Source organism: Terrapene carolina, unplaced genomic scaffold (assembly GCF_002925995.2).
Source record: "Terrapene carolina triunguis isolate 2854851 unplaced genomic scaffold, T_m_triunguis-2.0 Scaffold212, whole genome shotgun sequence".
Lineage (NCBI taxonomy): Eukaryota > Metazoa > Chordata > Testudines > Emydidae > Terrapene > Terrapene triunguis.
The window spans coordinates 12,407,214-12,427,583 of NW_020664563.1; the positions used below are offsets into that span (position 1 = coordinate 12,407,214).

Sequence of the window (20,370 nt, forward strand, 5' to 3'; positions counted from 1 at the left end):
TATGGCCTACCTAAACAGACTAGGGTGGGCTGAAGGAGTTGAGCTTCATCCTGTTCCATGGGGGTCAGAGGAACTTTTTGCAATCTAGTAACCAGCTGGCTGTCCAGTTTAGCTGATCATTTATGTGATTGGCTTTAAATCTGAAGACCTTGTACCAGGAAAATTATCTCTGAATCCTGCTGTGTTCCAATCGATAATATGCTCATTGACTCTTAACACATCAGTCTGTTTTGTAGCAGCAGCAAGGTAACACTTTATTCAAAAAAACAACAAGGAGTCCGGTGGCACCTTAAAGACTAACAGATTTATTTGGGCATAAGCTTTCATGGGTAAAAAACCACTTCTTCAGATGCATGGAGTGAAAATTACAGTTGCAGGCATTATATAATGACACATGAAGAGAAGGGAGTTACCCCACAAGTGGAGAACCAGTGTTGACAGGGCCAATTCGATCAGGGTGAATGTAATCCACTCCCAATAATAGATGAGGACGTGTCAATTCCAGGAGAGGCAAAGCTGCTTTTGTAATGAGCCAGCCACTCCCAGTCCCTATTCAAGCCCAAATTAATGGTGTTAAATTTGCAAATGAATTTTAGTTCTGCTGTTTCTCTTTGAAGTCTGTTTCTGAACTTTTTTTTGTTCAAGTATAGCTACTTTTAAATCTGTTATAGAATGTCCAGGAAGATTGAAGTGTTCTCCTACTGGCTTTTGTATGTTACCATTCCTGATGTCCGATTTGTGTCCATTTATTCTTTTACGTAGGGACTATCCTGTTTGGCCAATGTAATCAAAGGGACTGACAAAGGAGGTGCTGTAGTCATAATGAACAGGTCGGATTATGAACAGGAGGCTGCCAGGAAACTCTCCAACACCACATTCTACAGGCCACTATCCTCTGATCCCACTGAGGAGTACCAAAAGAAAATATACCATCTGCTCAAGAAACTCCCTGCTACAGCACGGGAACAAATCTACATGGACACCCCCCCAGAGTCCCGACCAGGGGTATTCTATCTGCTACCCAAGATCCATAAACCTGGAAATCCTGGATGCCCCATCATCTCAGGCATCAGCACTCTTACAGCAGGATTATCTGGCTATTTGGACTCTCTCCTCAGACCCTACGCTACCAGCACTCCTAGCTTTCTTCGAGACACCACCAACTTCCTGAGGAAACTGCAATGCATTGGTGATCTTCCTGAAAACACTATCCTGGCCACCATGGATGTAGAAGCTCTTTATGCCAGTATTCCTCATGAGGATGGACTACAAGCTGTCAGGAACAGTATTCTTGATGAGGCTACAGCACACCTGGTGGATGAGCTTTGTGACTTTGTCCTCACCCACAACCATTTCAGATTTGGGGACAACTTATACCTTCAAGTCAGTGGCACTGCTATGGGTACCCGCATGGTCCCACAGTATGCCAACATTTTTATGGCTGACTTAGAACAACGCTTCCTCAGCTCTCGTCCCCTAGTGCCCCTCTTCTACTTGCGCTACATTGATGACATCTTCATCATATGGACCCACGGGAAGGAGGCTCTTGAAGAATTCCACCTGGATTTCAATGATTTCCACACCACCATCAACCTTAGCTTGGTCCAGTCAACACAAGAGATTCACTTCCTGGACACTACAGTGCTAATAAGTGATGGTCACATAAACACCACCCTATACCAGAAACCTACTGACCACTATACTTACCTACATGCCTCCAGTTTCCATTCAGGACACATCACACGATCCATTGTCTACAGCCACGCCCTAAGATACAACCAAATTTGCTCCAATCCCTCAGACAGAGACAAACACCTACAAGATCTTTATCAAGCATTCTTAAAACTACAATACCCACTTGGGGAAGTGAGGAAACAGATTGACAGAGCGAGATGGGTACCCAGAAATCACCTACTACAGGACAACCCCAACAAGGAAAATAACAGAACACCACTGGCCATCTCGTACAGCCCCCAGCTAAAATCTCTCCAGCACATTATCAACGATCTACAACCTATCGTGGAAAACGATCCCTCACTCTCACAGACCTTGGGAAGCAGGCCATTCCTCGCTTACAGACAGCCCCCCAACCTGAAGCAAATACTCACCAGCAACTACACACCACACCACAGAAACACTAACCCAGGAACCAATCCCTGTAGCAAACCTCATTACCTACTCTGTCTCTATATCTACTCTAGCAATCTACTCTAGCAACACCATCAGAGAACCCAACCACATCAGCCACACCATCAGAGGCTCATTCACCTGCACGTCTACTAATGTTATATATGCCATCATGTGCCAGCAATGCCCCTCTGCCATGTACATTGGCCAAACCGGACAGTCCCTACGTAAAAGAGTAAATGGACACAAATCGGACATCAGGAATGGTAACATACAAAAGCCAGTATGAAAACACTTCAGTCTTCCTGGACATTCTATAACAGATTTAAAAGTAGCTATACTTGAACAAAAAAAGTTCAGAAACAGACTTCAAAGAGAAACAGCAGAACTAAAATTCATTTGCAAATGTAACATCATTAATTTGAATAGGGACTGGGAGTGGCTGGCTCATTACAAAAGCAGCTTTGCCTCTCCTGGAATTGACACCTCCTCATCTATTATTGGGAGTGGATTACATCCACCCTGATCGAATTGGCCCTGTCAACACTGGTTCTCCACTTGTGAGGTAACTCCCTTCTCTTCATGTGTCATTATATAATGTCTGCATCTGTAATTTTCACTCCATGCATCTGAAGAAGTGGTTTTTTACCCATGAAAGCTTATGCCCAAATAAATCTTAGTCTTTAAGGTGCCACCGGACTCCTTGTTGTTTTTGTGGATACAGACTAACACGGCTACCCCCGATACTTGACTTTATTCAAAGGCGATTGCCACAGATGCCTGTCACAGCAGTGCCCAAAGGGTCTGTTTTTATACACCTTCCCTTCTGTGCCCCTTCTAATAAAAATGATTCAGAAAATAGAGAGCCAGAGAACATAATCTTAGTGGCACCCCATTGTTTGCAGTCGTCTTGTAGCCTTATTGGTCCCAGAATATTAGAGACAACATACGTGATATAATATCTTTTATTCGACCAACTTCTGTTCGTGGAAGATATAAGCTCTCGAGCTAAACAGAGCTCTACCTCAGGTCTGAGAGATGGAAACAGAATGTCTTAGCTAAATACAAGTTAAGCAGAAGGGATAAGTGTGTTGAAGGTCATCGCTTGAAATGAAGTGGGTTATTGGGGGTTAGATTGTTATGCATAAAGGGTTTAAAATGGGCAATTAAGGATAGCAAAAACAGTGCAGTGTTATAAATAGTTGTAATGAGTCATAAAACCAGTGTCCCTGTTAAGTGCATGGTTTTTGGTAGCTAGCAGAGTTATGAATGTAAGTTTCCAGGCTTGCCTTTTGGAGGTATTGTGCAGGTTTCCCTTGAGGACAAGAACTGAAAAATCACCTTAGGAGTGATCGCTGTGTGAAAAATGTTCCCCCATGGATGATATGATATATTTTTGTCGTCTTCTGTCATTTTTCTATCTGAGCTCATTCAAGAGTGCAGTGATTGTCTGGTTTCACCCACTTAGTTGTTAATGAGGCATTAGATGCACTGGATAAAGTACACCACATGTGATAAACATATGTAGGACCCATGAATCTTGAGTATGTGTTGTGAGGGATATTAATCATCATAACAGTGGAGATATGTCTGGAGGTTTTGCATCTTGTTCTGGCAGGGTCTGGTGCCGCTTTGAGTTGGCGTGTACTGGTCTATGGGGCGCATGTTTCTGATGATCTGGGCAAGGTTGGTGGGTTGTTTGAAGGCCAGAAGAAGGGGGTTCAGGAAGGATTTCTTTCAGGATGTAGTCCGTATCAAATATGGGTTGTAATTGTTTGATGATACCCCATAAGAGTTTCAGTGTGGGGTGGTAAGTAACAACTAGGGGTGTGCGGCCAGGGTTTTTTTCTTTTCTGTATTGAAACAGGTTCTCCCAGTGTATTTGGGTGGCCCTTTCCATGATGTGATCTACTTCTCTGGTGGAGTGTCCTTGTTTAGTGAAGGCCACTTTAAATGTGTTTAGGTGTGCATCTTGGACTTTTTCTTTGGAGCAAATTATGTGATATCTGAGTGCCTAGTAAATAACACATTATTTGGTGTGTCTGGAATGGTTGCTGGATCTGTGGAGGTAAGTGTGGTGATCAGTGGGTTTCTTGTGTATAGTCGTTTGTAGGGTTCCATTATTTAAGCTAATCATGGTGTCCAGGAAATGGATGCTGGTATGGAAGTGTTCTAGCACCCCATTGGAAGATGAGACTCTGGTTTTCACTGCTCATACATTTACCTAACTACCTTTTGACTGTTATGACAACTGGACTTGTACTTCTGGAATCCAGTCAGCCACAAAGAACTGGGAATTTGAAACGCATCAGCCTGGCTGCTGAATGAAGCAAGACAGAGGTAGTTATCGTAATGAGGTCATTGTCACCTAATTGGTCAGAGTTTCTGGGTCAAGGACCTACTTGACTAACTGGAATGGCTATGACATGCATAATTGAAAACAGGGAATAAAAGGTTAAACAGTCTTGGTGAAGAAACAAATGTGGACTCCATGGTGATCCAAGTATTGTCAATTACAGTTCCCTCAAGATGCCCTATCCAGCGGTTTTGTACTAGGACTTTAAAGGTATATACATAGGCCCTAAATTCAGTTATTTGCTGCCAGGTAGAGGGGTCACTTGTAGGCCAGCAACATGTATCATATCATATTTTTTCCAAAGTACTGAAGAAGCTCAGACCTCCAAAGAGGTTAATATGTCCAACATGGAGTCTCAATTTAATCTGAAAACCCCTCATTTCACATCCCTTTGAGCAATTAAACTAAGTTTCTCTATACTGATTTAGTCTTAGTGTGTTTAATGATACCAATCACACCTCCATGCCAAGTATAAGAGATTCTGAGTACTTTACGTGTGAATTATAAATATGTCCCCAAGGACAAAATAATACCGAGAATCGAGGAGAAATTCATCCCCTTCAAAGGTGGTCAGTGTTCCACAGAGCCCAAGATATAGTTCTACCTTCCTTCTACCTCCATTTCACAATGCAGGAAAGAGAAGCTGTGGCACACCCTGGATGTCTGATGGCTTCTGAAAATATATCTTCATATAATTATTCAGAAAATCTAATTTTTATTTTGGAGCTTCCATGTAGTTAACTGAAGGAAGAAAGCATGCGAAGACCATTTCCAAGAGCAGGGATCCAGACAGACAATATTAAAAGAAGGGTTACTTATCAGTACCTATAATTCTTCAAGTGGATTGTCAGTATGGAACCATATGCTCTCTTCTTATGGTTGCTTGTGTATTTGGAAAGAACTTGAGACATTTAGGATTGCAGTATCTTCTATACCAGTGAGGACAGTTGGGAGAATGTTGGAATCCTTGAAAAAGAATGCTCACGATCCCAATGGTCACTATTTTCTAGAGGGTTCTTTCTGATTTAATGCCAACAGCCTTTTTGCATGCCCAGGAGTGGGGACCACTACAGACAATCTGTTCAAATTGGTTACTGGTGAGTAACCCTTCTATGTATAACTACAGTATTTAAAATTCTCAAAATTTATAGGTGATTAGCTCCCTCCAGATTAGTGATCTGCTTATCATACTGTATTATAAAAGCTGGGCCTCAGAGTTATCCTAAGTGACCAGAACTTAATTATGTCTTTGTTGGCTTTCTGCTTAGTGGGCCTGGTACTAGGTCAAGCTTGAAACCTCTTTGAAGGGAACAAGCATTTAAAAAATTCAAAACGGTGGGCCTCTTAGTACATTAAGAATTTGCCATCATAGTTTTTACATTAAAGACTTGCCCACTTCTTATAGAAAGGAAATGTGCGGAAAGATGTGAATTGGAAGATACCTGTTACGCTTCTGATTTTTTTTCTGTGCTGTTCTACATAATTTGTCAATGAACAGCAATAAGTCCTACAGAGTAGTAACAATAAGTCACTTGCCTCCTTTTATTATATAGTTTTTTGGAGATCTATGGAACGTCACAACATTGATATTGTCTTAGAAAATTACTTCTATTTATACAAGTCTATACATTGTGATGATAGAGCATCTTGCCATTGGGTCTTTTGGCTGTGGTAGACTGTTTTCCCATTGTCTTCTGATATGGTTATCAGGTTCCTGACTAAGCGAGAACAGAAGCTGATGCAGCGGCGACAACATGCTGAAGAACTGCTGGAGTGGAAGCGCCGTCTAGATGCAGAGGAAGCAGAGATACGTCGGATGGAGAAACAAGCCTTAGCTGCTTGGGACAAAGAGAGACTCAAAACAAAAACAGCCAAGAAGGAACTGGGGGACCAGAGAGCTGAACCCAAAGGTAAAACCATGTCCTGCTCAAAGAGTGACCCAGTGCAAATAATGACTGGGGCAAAACATAGCATATCATAAACTATTAGCCTCTGGTAAGCTCATATTTTTGTATTTTCTTGATGTGTGGTGGTGATTGTTCCTCTCTGGACACAGAATTGTGTTCTGTCCTCTGCTCTTTATTATCTTCTACCTCTTATCATCTTTAACCTTAGCTACCACTTTTACGTTGATATTCAACAGTATATCTTTAATGACTTTGTTCACCCTCACTTCTTGCATTGACCAAGTAAATGTGTTGCTTTGTTTCAACTTTCCAGAGCTAAATACCTCTGATAGAATTGCTTCTCTTATACAAGACGAGCTTTCTCAAGCGCCGCTCCATCTTCTCCTCAACTCAAAGCTTTTGGCCTCCAGTAGCCTTATCTTGGTGACATCTTTGATGCTGTACCCTTCTTTATAGTCTACATGTTATATCTTGAAATACACCTGAAACCGCCTCTGCAACTTTATCCATGTGTCTCAGTGCCTCTCTTTGTCTCTGTTGTGCTCATCCAGACCTTTGTCTTTTTGCCTTAACTGCTGCAACTCTATTGGCTCCAGGTACCAGCTCTCCAAACTTTAGTATTTGTAAAATGCCACTGTCCACTGCCTGTCATCTCGTGTGTACAGAGAAGCGTGGCCACATCATTCATATATTTCAGGATCCAGTTTAAATTTTATTTTTTTATTTTTAAAACACAAATACCATGGTCTTTCACCTAGCCTGCCTCACAGACATTCCCTCTGAAATCCCCTTTCCACTTCAGTACTGTTCTCTTCTATCTCCCTACCAGCCATCTTACTACCATTGCGATTCCTGCCATCAGAGGGAGCCTTCTCCTGCCTCACAATTTGTATTTCAGATCGGTGAAAAGCTGTTTATCTTCCCTGCCTTTGACTTTTATTTTCTCTTGCTATTTTATTAACTCTGCAACTATACATTACTAAAGTATTTTTGGATGCAGTTTGTATGAAAGGTTCTTCTGTATGCAAAATAAACTTGCTTCGATGCAGCTCCCAAAATGAGTCTCGTTCAGTCTTCCTATGGCAGTTTGTAGCTTCAGCATGAGGTATAGAGGGCAGGGAGTCTAAGTGAAGAAAATACTGGTATCTTCAAGGATTGTCCCAGAGGATCTTAATTTTCCTTTCTCCCCTCACCAAATAAAGTACATCTTTCGAATCTATGAGGCAGTTCAGTGTTATGGTCATTTTCACTTGTCATTGCAAACTCCCACTTGAACGTCACACAGCTGTATGACAATTAAAAAAGAATGGTGAAATATAAAGTTTTAGTGAACAAAAACTCCAATGTGTTGAATGTAAAAAGTAAATGTATTTGTATTCCCTCCACTAATTTTATCTACCTACCAGGGTTGGAGCACAGTCAGCCTGGAGAATGGACTAAGGTGATTCCTTTCCCCAGCCTCTGCCCCAGTATTGAGTAATTTTCTAAGGCTTTTTTCAATAGTACTCTATATCCTATAAAAGTTAGAAAACAGGAATTTTATAACTCAGTCCTGATTTCTGGATTCTGTCTGTCATCTGCCAAGAGTTGATGAAATCATAATATCTAAAATAGTGCAAGAAGCATTTCCCCACTGTTTCCCCTGTTTTAGGTTTGTCCACAACTGTTTCAGGGGAAGCATAGAATTTTGAACTCAGGATTTGGTTTTCAACCAATCACAGCTAACCATGCAATATTGTTGAGGGGTGAGGAATTATTTCCATAGGCAGATTCCATGCTCCAGCATTGGTCTCTGGCAGTTGACTTCACTACCTCCGTGACTGCTGAGAGTTGTAATTGAATAGTTTGGGGGATGTTGGAAGATGTTCAAGAACCAGAGTTTGGAAAATGTTAATTTAGAATATGCTGAAATCCCTTTGTTTTAGGCATCCAGCAGCCACTACTAACATTTGGCATTTTGTTTTATTGAAATTCCTTAATTAAATATCTCCTTGTTAAACAATTCAATACCATATAATGTGAAGTAACACTATGCAATCAGAATGGTGTAAACTTGAAAGCTTGTCTTTCACCAACAGAAATTGGTGCAAATATTACCTCACCCACCTTGTTTCTTTACTGTACAATCTGGCATTTAAACACAGCTTGTGACTGATTTTGTTTGATCAAATGCAGTAATCAAAACTACCTTAGATGCATGTAAATAGTGCAAGTTCTTGCTTGGCTGACTATACTGTGTGCTCTCTTTTACCTCCACTATCTCATTTCAGAAACAGCCAGTGAAGAGGAGTCTCCATTGCTTTCCTATACTCGTGTAAACAGTGAAAGCTCTGTCCCAGAAGAACTAGGCAGTCCAGCTGGTGAACCTGTCCAATCAGAGGCTGTGGACCAAGGGAAGCCAGTAAGCCCAGATCATAGTACACTTACTGAAGAAATGGTTTACTCACAGGATCTAGAGTCTGCTACCTCGCCAGGCAAGCTTGTGAGTGAACTTTATCCTTTACACTTACATGTTCTAGTACTAGTAAAGAACCATCAGAAGAGAAGTAGAAAATAAACTTTCTAGTAGCCATTTAAAGCTTTCTACACAGAGATTAAACTGTTTTCGTAGCTGTAATGCTATATCTGAGGGTGTCACTAAATATTGCACTCACATACTTTCTTTAAAACCATTAGGGGAAAAAATTGTTTGGGAATGGGGTCAGTTAAGCCTTTTTAACTTGTGTGCAGACTTAAAACAGATTTTGAATGTGCCAGTGGGGCTACGCAGCATAATCAGTGGAATGCTAGCCCAGCATACCAGTGTGGTTTGGATGGATGATAGTTTCTCACGATTATATCAGGCACAGGAAGCTAATACTATGATTTTGATTTGAGTAATGCATTATAAAGTGTTTGTGGGTATTCCATAGAATCAGGAATACAGCTGTGCCTCACACATAGTCTTGCAGGTTACAACATATAATGCCAGCTTGCTAGATAATTCTGGCTTTCTACTCTGTTCAAAGTATTATGTCTGCTTGACTTTGTAAGTTGCATCATGGTAATTCTTGTTATCTGGGCTTTATACCTGGATGAAGCTGTGAGGCTAAAGATGCTGTGTCAGTCACTGTCTGTGGAGACACTGCTCATCTCGACTTTCATTGAGTTTTACAAACACTTTTTCCTCTGGGAAAGTCCATTTAGAATGTGCAGCTGAAGAGCTAGAGCAGTATAACATCTAATGTGCCAAAGGTTGTATTCTGTCTGGGTAAAAGGGATGTGACAAGCATACTGTTAGTGCTGTAAATAGATATCTGGAAGAGAATCTGCCCTTAAGAGAAGTTTTGCCTGGCTGGAAGTTGAGCCCGTGTTGTGGTGGTTGATGTAGGGTAATGCCTTGCACTTCCTCATATTGAGAGATGTCCTTTCAGTTTAGCAGGTATATTTGGCAGCAGTTTTTACAAAAGTGTGGTTGCATCAACAAATATTCTAATCTGAAGCATACAAGTTTTCTTGTATAGCAATAAACTAGACCATGTAAGGCAGAATTACTGAGGTCCAGGCTCAAGATAAATGTCAGCTTTTGCTACTTTAGGTAGTTTTGTTCTGATGCATAATACACTGAGAAAGATAAAGCTTTTGTTAATGTGTCTGGATAGGTAGTTAGCTATTTGTTATTGCTAAAGATTTATGACTAGAGAATACTTTCCTTACTTGTAATTAACTCTTGTTGACAGTGATCTCATACTTTTAAATTAAGCTTCACAAGTAGTTACTTATTTTTTCTTTCGTCTTTGAACAGTCTCCTTCCAAAAGCAGTACATCTATGTCAAAGCAGGATTCCATCAAAGGAAGCCACAGAACTGGAGGGCAGCTGCATTTACCTGTGAAATCCCATCAAGTATCCCACAGTTGGTCTGATGAGTCTTTATCCATGACACAGTCAGGTAAGATTGAAGATATCAAGAATACATTGTCTTGTGTTTAAATTCATTTCTCATATTCTTTGTTTTTGCAACCCAGTAAATTAACTCATAAATCTAATTAAGTAAACTGAAAATATTTGAAATTGCAGTGACTTCAGGATTCTGTGGGAGGGTTTTTATATTAAAGTTGATCACTTCAGCGTACAGCAATGAACAAAGTTTCCTAAATTGTGATGTCATTAACTGTTCTAGAAGCAATACAGAGCCTGAAAATCTGGTCTTAGAAGTTGGAGGAAATGATCTTTCAGATTCTTTGTTTTAAACCATATTGAGTTTGTGTACTTAAACACGCACGCCCACTGATATGAATGAGATCTTAAACATGTTGTTTTATTCATCAGTTCACTTTTAATGAAGCCGATGTTACTGACTTGGGGAACCCCTGTTCAGAATACTTTGACTTAGTTATTCACACCCAGGGATATTCTGCAGTTTGTGAGCATCAGAATGCCACCTTCATTATAGGGAAGCTTGCACTGGGGTTGTATGTCTGTGCTTTATCTGCTCTGTAGGATGTAGTTTATCATCCTCTTAGTTGCTCTACCTGACAACCTTTACCAGTAAGGAATTGTTTTTAAAAAATGGAAAAGGAGAAAATTGAAGCAAAATTTCTCTGACAGCAAATGACTTGCATTAAAATTAATCCTGAATTTAGAATGTGCGCTTATATACAAACAGCAGAAAGTGTCGGCCACCACCAATGCAAAAAAGTTAACACCTGGCATAGTATATTATAGGTGGAGCTGGTAATAACCTATTAAGGTTGCCTGATATTTCCATTATAAGACCGTGTGTTTGGTTGCTTGCAGTTTTGACAAACTTTAACAGTTCGGGCTGCAATTTTCCATGCTGGATATCTGCTTCAGACTGAATTTTCTTAGAAAATTTCAGCCAAAATGGTTCTGGTGTTTCTGAAATCAAGGCTAGGGAAAAATACATTGTTTTGCCCAAGTAGAAAAATTCTGGCGTACTTTTTTGAGAAGCTGTAGCGCAAGGACTTTGGAGCAAGGACTTGAAATTTGACAGAGGGGTTGCCTTTGTGTTAAGAATATGCCTTTTTGCCTTCCCTATGGAAATCCACCCAAATTTGGCCAAGTTATAAGCATTGGAAAAATCAGTACACACATGCTCAATAGAGACTTCCTAGAGTTTAACACAGGGATCTCAAACTCAAATCACCACGAGGGCCACATGAGGACTAGTACATTGGCCCGAGGGCTGCATCACTGAAACCTTTTCATACAATGATACAAAAGTATAGTCAAAAATGAAAAAAATTTAAGAGTAATATAGTATGCTATTAAAAGTCAATCTGATAACTTTTTTTAAACTGTAATGCCGCGCCTCTTCCCACCCCCTCCCTGCTCCTATTCCAACCCCTTTCCCAAATCCCCGCCCCGGCCCCGCCTCTTCTCCGCCTCCTCCCCTGAGCGCACCGCGTCCCCGCTCCTCCCCCCTCCCTCCTGGAAAGTCCTAAGCGCCGCCAAACAGCTGTTTGGCAACAGGAAGACCTGGAAAGTAGGCGGAGGAGCAGGGACGTGGTGCGCGGGGGGAGAGGGGAGCTTGGCTGCTGGTGGAGTCGGTGCCTATGGCAGGCCACAATGCGGCCCGCGTGTTTGAGACCCCTGGTTTAGCAGCTAGGATCGCCAAAAGTTCTGAGGCAAGAGAACTGGGAGTGGCTGGGTAAAACAACTGCTATTAGGAGGTTGGAGAGAGACACTGAGATAGGCCAAAGAGCCCAGGGAGGAAGACTGGAATTGAAAGCTAATGGGGATACAGAGGGAGGAAGAGAGACAGGGCGGGGGGGGACTGGGACTGGTGATAAAATGAGACTGGGAGTAAGGTGCTTGTGGGGGAAGACTTGGACAAGGAGTCTGGAGGGGGAGAACTGGGATGAAGAGTCCAGAAGGGATTCTAGGACTGACTGGGCAAGGACACTGGGACTGGGAGGAGAAGCCTGAGGGTTGAAGACTGCGACTGGCTAAGTGAAGAGAATGGGACTGGGACAAGGTGCTAGGGGTGAAAGAGATGGGGGCTGAGACAGGTTTGAAGGGACAGAAGAATCTGTGCCCACTAGACATGCTCCCTTCCAGAGCTTGTACTAGAACCCAAGATCCCTAAGTCTCACCTTTCCTCTGCTGTCAGTAGTACCTGTGGAACCCACTGGCAAAGTGTGCCTCATCTCCCTCCAGTGCTGGTCCATATAGAGGATGACAACCTACTGATGCTATCAGTTACTCTGTTAGCTCAAAGGGAAGAGGTTTCTGTGGTGTATCTAACGGCTCCAGCCCTGCTGATGACCTATGTGAGTGGCAGTATGATGCCACGTGATGGAATTTGCGGTTTTTCAGCTTGCCTTTTAAAAATCTAGGAGATTACACACAAAAAAGCTACACACAAGAACATTAAAGTTTAATAAAGGCAAATGCAAAGTGCTCCACTTAGGAAGGAACAATCAGTTTCACACATACAGAATGGGAAGAGACTGTCTAGGAAGGAGTATGGCAGAAAGGGATCTAGGGGTTATAGTGGACCACAAGCTAAATATGAGTCAACAGTGTGATGCTGTTGCAAAAAAAGCAAACGTGATTCTGGGATGCATTAACAAGTGTGTTGTGAGCAAGACACGAGAAGTCATTCTTCCGCTCTACTCTGCGATGGTTAGGCCTCAACTGGAGGATTGTGTCCAGTTCTGGGCACCGCATTTCAAGAAAGATGTGGAGAAATTGGAGAGGGTCCAGAGAAGAGCAACAAGAATGATTAAAGGTCTAGAGAACATGATCTATGAAGGAAGGCTGAAAGAATTGGGTTTATTTAGTTTGGAAAAGAGAAGACTGAGAGGGGACATGCTAGCAGTTTTCAGGTATCTAAAAGGGTGTCATAAGGAGGTGGGAGAAAACTTGTTCATCTTAGCCTCTAAGGATAGAACAAGAAGCAGTGGGCTTAAACTGCAGCAAGGGAGGTTTAGGCTGGACATTAGGAAAAATTTCCTAACTGTCAGGGTGGTTAAACACTGGAATAGACTGCCTAGGGAGGTTGTGGAATCTCTATCTCTGGAGATATTTAAGAGTAGGTTAGATCAATGTCTATCAGGGATGGTCTAGACAGTATTTGGTCCTGCCATGAGGGCAGGGGACTGGACTCGATGACCTCTCGAGGTCCCTTCCAGTCCTAGAGTCTATGAATCTATGAATTAAGGTTGCACAGTGAAGCAGTCAGAAGCTAGGAAAAGCCAGAATTAATGTTGCCTGTGCACCCTTAATTTGTCTTCCTCATGTGTATGCATTATGATACAGTCTTTAATTACATGATCATGTACTATTTTTTCCACCTGACCCCTGCCTCCACGAGTGAACAGGATGGAAGGTGCTCATGTAATGAGCAGCTATTCAATATTTTATTTTATTTTCATTGTGCATTGTGTGGCCTTAAGCCTCATTTGCTGGACACTATTCAAACCCTGCTCTGAAGACAGAATTATTAATTCATTCATGGACTTTACTGTAGTGCTCATCACATAGTATCAGAGTACTTCACAAACGTTGTCATTTTTACAACTTCCCTGTGCGAAGAGAAGGTGGTATTATCCCCCATTTTACAGATGGGGAAGTGAGGCACAGACAGTAAGGTCAAAGGTGTCCACTAATTTTGGGTGCCCGGTTTGAGGCATCTAGGACCTGTTTTTCAGAGTACTTTTCATTACATAGCACTTCCTATGCTCAAAGCACAGCTCTCATTGACTTCAGTTGCAGCTGTGAGCACTCAGCACTTCTGCAAATCAAACTCCAGGGTCTCATATTAGGCACCCAGAAAATGAGGAACATCTAATTAGTGACCACCTGTGAGAGGTTTGGTTTAAGTGACCTGCCTGAATGAGACAGGAACTCTGTGGGAGAGGCAGGGATAGAATTCAGTTCTCTGGGCCAGCATTTGATTGCCTTTAACCATGAGATCATCCCTTCTTTTTCTGCAATCCCCTGCCTCATTCATTGCAGACCTTCCAACTTCTGCAACAAATGAAGCAGGGGTCCTCTACATATCCCCACAGCAGGTCCCTCTCCACAGCAGGTCCATCCTGTACACTGAATGAGGTGGGGGTTACATGGAAAAAAATAGTGTGTAATCATGTAAGTTAAACATGTATCATAAAGAATAAGCAAAATGGACCAAATTGAGGTTGCATAGACAACCTTAATTCTGACATTTCCTAGCTTTTCAGTGCTTGACTTTGCAACCTTAATAATGTTCTTATAACAGCTTTAGTGTGCACTAGAAAATAACAGGACTTGTCAGGACAAGTGTTTTCCATTTTGATATAAAAATGAATACATAAAATAAACACATTCACACTGATTAATTTTTAATAGCGTGCCACCTTCAGGGCACTGCAACATAATTAAAACATGCAATAACTTGATAAAATTCTCTTAAAGTTGAAACAGAGAAAACCAAATAAACATATCAGTATGAATAGATTAAAAATAATGAATATGGGGGGCCAACAGTGAGCATAATGAGCTCTTTTGAAATAAATAGTCTTTCAAGTATTTGGTATTTTAAAATATGATGGAGAGACTAAGACTGGTGTCAGCTGGAGGAGGGATTTGGGGATGTATCACTGCATTCTAATGTTGGTCTTCATTGTTGCCCTTTTTCCCGCACCATGTGACATATGTAAAATCATCTTGGTTCGTTAAAAAGACATTGTCAAGTTAAAAATAGATATTGCAGATTTATTTGCATGTGTAACTGATGCCTGAGATAAGTAAAGACTTTTTAAAAATGAATTTACTTCTCACCGTTTGTTTCCACTTCTGCATTTTTTTGTCAGCTTGAACCATGAAAATAGAATAGTCAATTTCGTGTTTGTTTATAATCTATTTCTGGTTCATATGTGCTATCAATACTTGAAAACACTTTAGATGAAAGCTATTCCTTTAAAAAAAATTCATTAAAATTTTTCAAATGTCATGGCAACAGATTCCTTTGTTAGGCTTTGTAGAAACTTGCTTTATATAAAACCTGAATTTGGGCCTTAATTAACATGATGTTACTTTCACTTAAGCAGGAGGAATTAATTGTAATCAAGACACTTGCCGGAAAATAGGTACACTACCTCGGACTATGAGGAGAGATCACATTCTTCCTGTCAAACACCTATATCTATTTTGTGCACTGCTTGTTTAAAAACACTTTCATAAATATTTAACTACAAAACTTTACTGAAAAAGGAATGCATCACATTTACTAGCTGCTGGTAGTGAAATACCTTACTGCTACTTACTGTTGCTGTCTTTTGGTGAAATGAGGCACTGGTTATCGAACTGAAGTGTTAATTGCTATTGGGCCATTTAGAAGAACTAGCTGGTCATCTGGTGCTGCTGACTTTTCTTCTTAATTTCAGCTGGTTTTATAGCCTCTATGCCAATGAGACTGTAAATTAGACTGAAAACTATTAATAATATTTATTATTTGTATTTTGGTAGTGCCAGTCATGGACTAGGACCCCATTGTGCTAGGTGCTTTACAGACACAGAACCAGTGGTTTCCCCAGGAATTGAAATTAGGGGGGGTGTTCAAATTTACGGGGGGGAGTGTCAGGGCCGATGAGTTATATAAAAGAGATATGAATAAAGTAAATGTTTTGTTAGGATAATGCAAATTTAACATAAGGATAATGCAAGTTACACCAAAACACACAACAGGTCTAGATTTCTAAAAAAATATAATTTTTTTTTAAAGGTATTTAATTTAAATTGACTTTTGAAAAGTAAGCCATCATGGGATAAGAGGGAAGTCCTCTCATGGATCAGTAACTGGTTAAAAGATGGGAAACAAAGGGTAGGAATAAATTATCAGTTTTCAGAATGGAGAGAGATAAATAGTGGTATCCCTGAGGGGTTGGTACTGGGACCATTACTGTTCAACATACTCATAAATGATCTGGAAAAATGGGTAAACAGTGAGGTGGCAAAATTTGCAGATGATACAAAACTATTCAAGATAGTTAAGTCCCAGGCAGACTGCGAAGAGTTACAAAACTGGGTGACTGGGCAACAAAATGGCAGATGAAATTCAATGTTGATAAATGCAAAGTAATGCACACTGGAAAACAATCTCAACTATACATACAAAATGAAGGAGTCTGAATTAGCTGTTAACACTCAAGAAAGAGAACTTGGAGTCATTGTGGATAGTTCTCTGAAAACATCCACTCGGTGTGCAGCGGCAGTCAAAAAAGCGAACAGAATGTTGGGAATCATTAAGAAAGGGATAGATAATAAGACAGAAAATATTATATTGCCTCTGTATAAATCCATGGTACGTGTACACCTTGAATACTGTGTGCAGATCTAGTCACCCCATCCCAAAAAAGATATATTGGAAATGGAAAAGGTACAGAGATGGGCAACTAAAATTATTAGGGGTATGAAACAGGAGGAGAAATTAAAATGACTGGGAATTTTCAGCTTAGAAAAGAGACGACTAAGGGGGATATGATAGAGGTCTATAAAATCTTGACTGGTGTGAAGAAAGTGAATAAGGAAATGTTATTTAATCCTTCACATAACACAAGAACTGGCAGTCACCCAATGAAATTAATAGGCAGCAGGTTTTAAAAAAACAAAAGGAAGTACTTCTTCACACAACATAAAGTCAACCCCGTGGAACTCCTTGCCAGGGGATGCTGTGAAGACCAAAACTATAATAGGATTAAAAAAAGAACTAGATAAATTCCAGGAGAATAGGTCCATCAGTGGCTATTAGCCAGGATGGGGAGGGATGCAACACCATGCTCTGAGTGTCCCTAGCCTGTTTGCCAGAAGCTGGGAATGGGCAGGGGATGGATCACTTGGTGATTACCTGTTCTGTTCATTCCCTCGGAAGCACCTGGCCTTGACCACTGTTGGAAGACAGGATACTGGGCTATATGGACCATTGGTCTGACCCAGTATGACCATTCTTATGTAAAAATTAATTATAATAATAAAAATGTTTAGTACAGAAACGCCCCAACATAATGACCTCTCAAGATAGCAACTATGTGAGATAACAACCTTGGCAAATAATGCATTTTAAAAATCTTGGCCTACTAGGAAACATATTTATATAAGTTTCCATTCCCAGTCACAAATCTAGCATTCTGGAGCAAAGTCACTAAAATATAGTCCAACAAACAAATGTTTATTTAACATGCCCCTCACTTTTCCCTCCACCACACCCCACTCACCAGTGTTGTCCTTGGTCAGTGGAGACTCCGAGTTCAGAGGTGCTTTCACGTGAGTACACCCAGGGCCGGTGCTACCATTTAGGCCAACTAGGCGGTTGCCTAGGGCGCCAAGATTTGGGGCGGCGCCCCCAATTTTTTTTTTTTTTTTTACAGCGGCCACTGCGCTGGGAGGGAGAGGGAGTCTGAGCCGCCAGCAGGCAGCCCAGGGGAACCCCTGGGTCAGAGCTGCCGCACGGATCCACGGGCCGGGGGGTGGGGAGCTGCCGCAGGGGGGGGGCGCCTCAGGGTGGGGTGGGGCGGGGAGCTGCCGCAGGGCTGCGGGGGGAGCACAAGGTGGAAGTTACGCCTAGGGCGCGAAACTTCCTTGCACCGGCCCTGAGTACACCCCCCAGGTGGGGGGCAAGAAGGCACCTTGCTCGTTCCTCCAGCTGCTCACTGTTTGCTCTGGCCACTGCTGTTCATTGTGCCACCATTCACTCCACCACTCTGTTGCCAATGGCCCTGCGCAGTCACCTTCTGCTGCCACCTGCCACTGTGACCTCTGCGAGTTGGTCTCTTGAGGTTCCACCCAGCTCTCAGTGATTTCAGCTGAGTTCTCAGTGGGGGAACCTCACTGCTAGTGCAGTCTGGGCTGTCTCTTACACAAAAACACTGTACCCACAGGAACACTGTCCCCACAGCAGGACTAAGCACTTAGACCTGATTATCAGTGATTTCAGCTGCAGTGGTCACTTAACAGAACAAAAGACTATCTATGGAGCCTAATCAGCTCTGTCTTTAAACAGTGGAGAGGGACAGGTCCCCACCCTCCCTCTTGATGCCCTCAATCAGCACAGGCTAAGTACAGTTCTACTGCCCTTTACTCATACAATAAGAACAACAACATTTCATTCTCTCCCCCCCCCTCGCATTCAAGTGATTTGTAACCCAACCCCAGCCAAAATCTATCACTTGGGCAACACAGCTCTGTTTGCTGGATACCTAGGTAGATTAGGTGTGAATGTAAATACAATCTGGTCCTGAAGCCTTTCCTCCCAGCCTCCAGCTCATCACTAGCTGTCAGGGAGAGCTCATTTAGACTTTGCTTACAAATCATCATTTGAAATTATTAGGTTGGCCAACATCACTGAAATGAATGCACTGACATTGTCATAAAAAACAACAGCTGTATAAGGAAGCTAGTCTATGTTCATACTTTTCAAATCTATTCTACTTTTTCAGATACACGTATTTTATCATACATTGTATATGCTTTTAAAGTGTGTATTAATGTTTCAATTTCAATTCAGATTTCCAAACAGTCACTAAATTGGCATGTTTCAGAGTAGCAGCTGTGTGAGTCTGTATCCGCAAAAGGAACAGGAGTACTTGTGACACCTTAGAGACTAACAAATTTATTTGAGCATAAGCTTTCGTGGGCTACAGCCCACTTCATCGGATGCATAGAATGGAACATATAGTGAGGAGATATATATACATACAGAGAACATGAAAAGTTGGGAGTTGCCCAACCAACTCTAAGAGGCTAATTAATTAAGATGAGCTATTGTCAGCAGGAGGAAAAAAAACTTTTGTAGTGATAATCAAGATAGCCCATTTAAAACAGTTTGACAAGAAGGTGGGAGGATACTTAACATGGGGAAATAGATTCAATGCTCAGCCATTCCCAATCTCTATTTAAGCCTAAATTGATTGTATCTAGTTTGCATATTAATTCAAGTTCAGCAGTTTCTTGTTGGAGTCTGTTTTTGAAGCTTTTCTGTTGCAAAATTGCCACCTTTAAATCTGTTACTGAATGGCCAGAGAGGTTGAAGTGTTCTCCTACTGGTTTTTGAATGTTAGGATTCCTGATGTCAGATTTGTGTCCATTTATTTTTTTGCATAGAGACTGTCCGGTTTGGCCAATGTACATGGCAGAGGGGCATTGCTGGCACATGATGGCATATATCACTTTGGTAGATGTGCAAGTGAACGAGCCCCTGATGGCGTGGCTGATGTGATTAGATCCTATGATGGTGTCACTTGAATAGATATGTAGACAGAGTTGGCATCAGACTTTGTTGCCAGGATAGGTTCCTGGATTAGTGTTTTTGTTCTGTGGTGTGTGGTTGCTGGTGAGTATTTGCTTCAGGTTGGGGGGGCTGTCTGTAAGTGAGGACAGGTCTGTCTCCCAAGATCTGTGAGAGTGAGGGATCATCTTTCAGGATAGGTTGTAGATCTTTGATGATGCGCTGGAGAGGTTTTAGTTGGGGGCTGAAGGTAACGGCTAGTGGCGTTCTGTTATTTTCTATGTTGGGCCTGTCTTGTTGTAGGTGACTTCTGGGTACTCTTCTGGCTCTGTCAATCTGTTTTTTCACTTCAGCAGGTGGGTATTGTAGTTTTAAGAATGCTTGATAGAGATCTTGTAGGTGTTTGTCTCTTCTGAGGGATTGGAGAAAATGTGGTTGTATCTTAGAGCTTGGCTGTAGACAATGGATCGTGTGGTGTGTCCTGGATGGAAGCTGGAGGCATGTAGGTAAGTGTAGCGGTCAGTAGGTTTCCGGTATAGGGTGGTGTTTATGTGACCATCGCTTATTAGCACAGTAGTGTCAAGGAAATGGACCGCTTGTGTGGATTGGTCTAGGCTGAGGTTGATGGTGGGATGGAAATTGTTGAAATCATGGTGGAATTCCTCAAGGGCTTCTTTTCCATGGGTCCAGATGATGAAGATGTCATCAATGTAGTGCAAGTAGAGTAGGGGCCAGTAGTGTAGCTAGGGGAGGTGCAGGGGAAGCAGCCGCT

General features: G+C 41.7%; 1 protein-coding gene across 1 annotated transcript in view; it reads left to right on the forward strand.

The window, feature by feature from the left end:
* LOC113407511 (centrosome-associated protein 350-like) overlaps positions 1-20,370 on the forward strand; it is a 167,587-nt gene that overhangs the window by 119,526 nt on the left and 27,691 nt on the right. Inside the window, exons 28-30 of the mRNA XM_026656103.1 lie at positions 6,194-6,393; positions 8,661-8,872; positions 10,175-10,319. Of these exons, the coding sequence (XP_026511888.1) occupies positions 6,194-6,393; positions 8,661-8,872; positions 10,175-10,319 (557 nt within the window). The remainder of the gene's footprint in view (positions 1-6,193; positions 6,394-8,660; positions 8,873-10,174; positions 10,320-20,370) is intronic.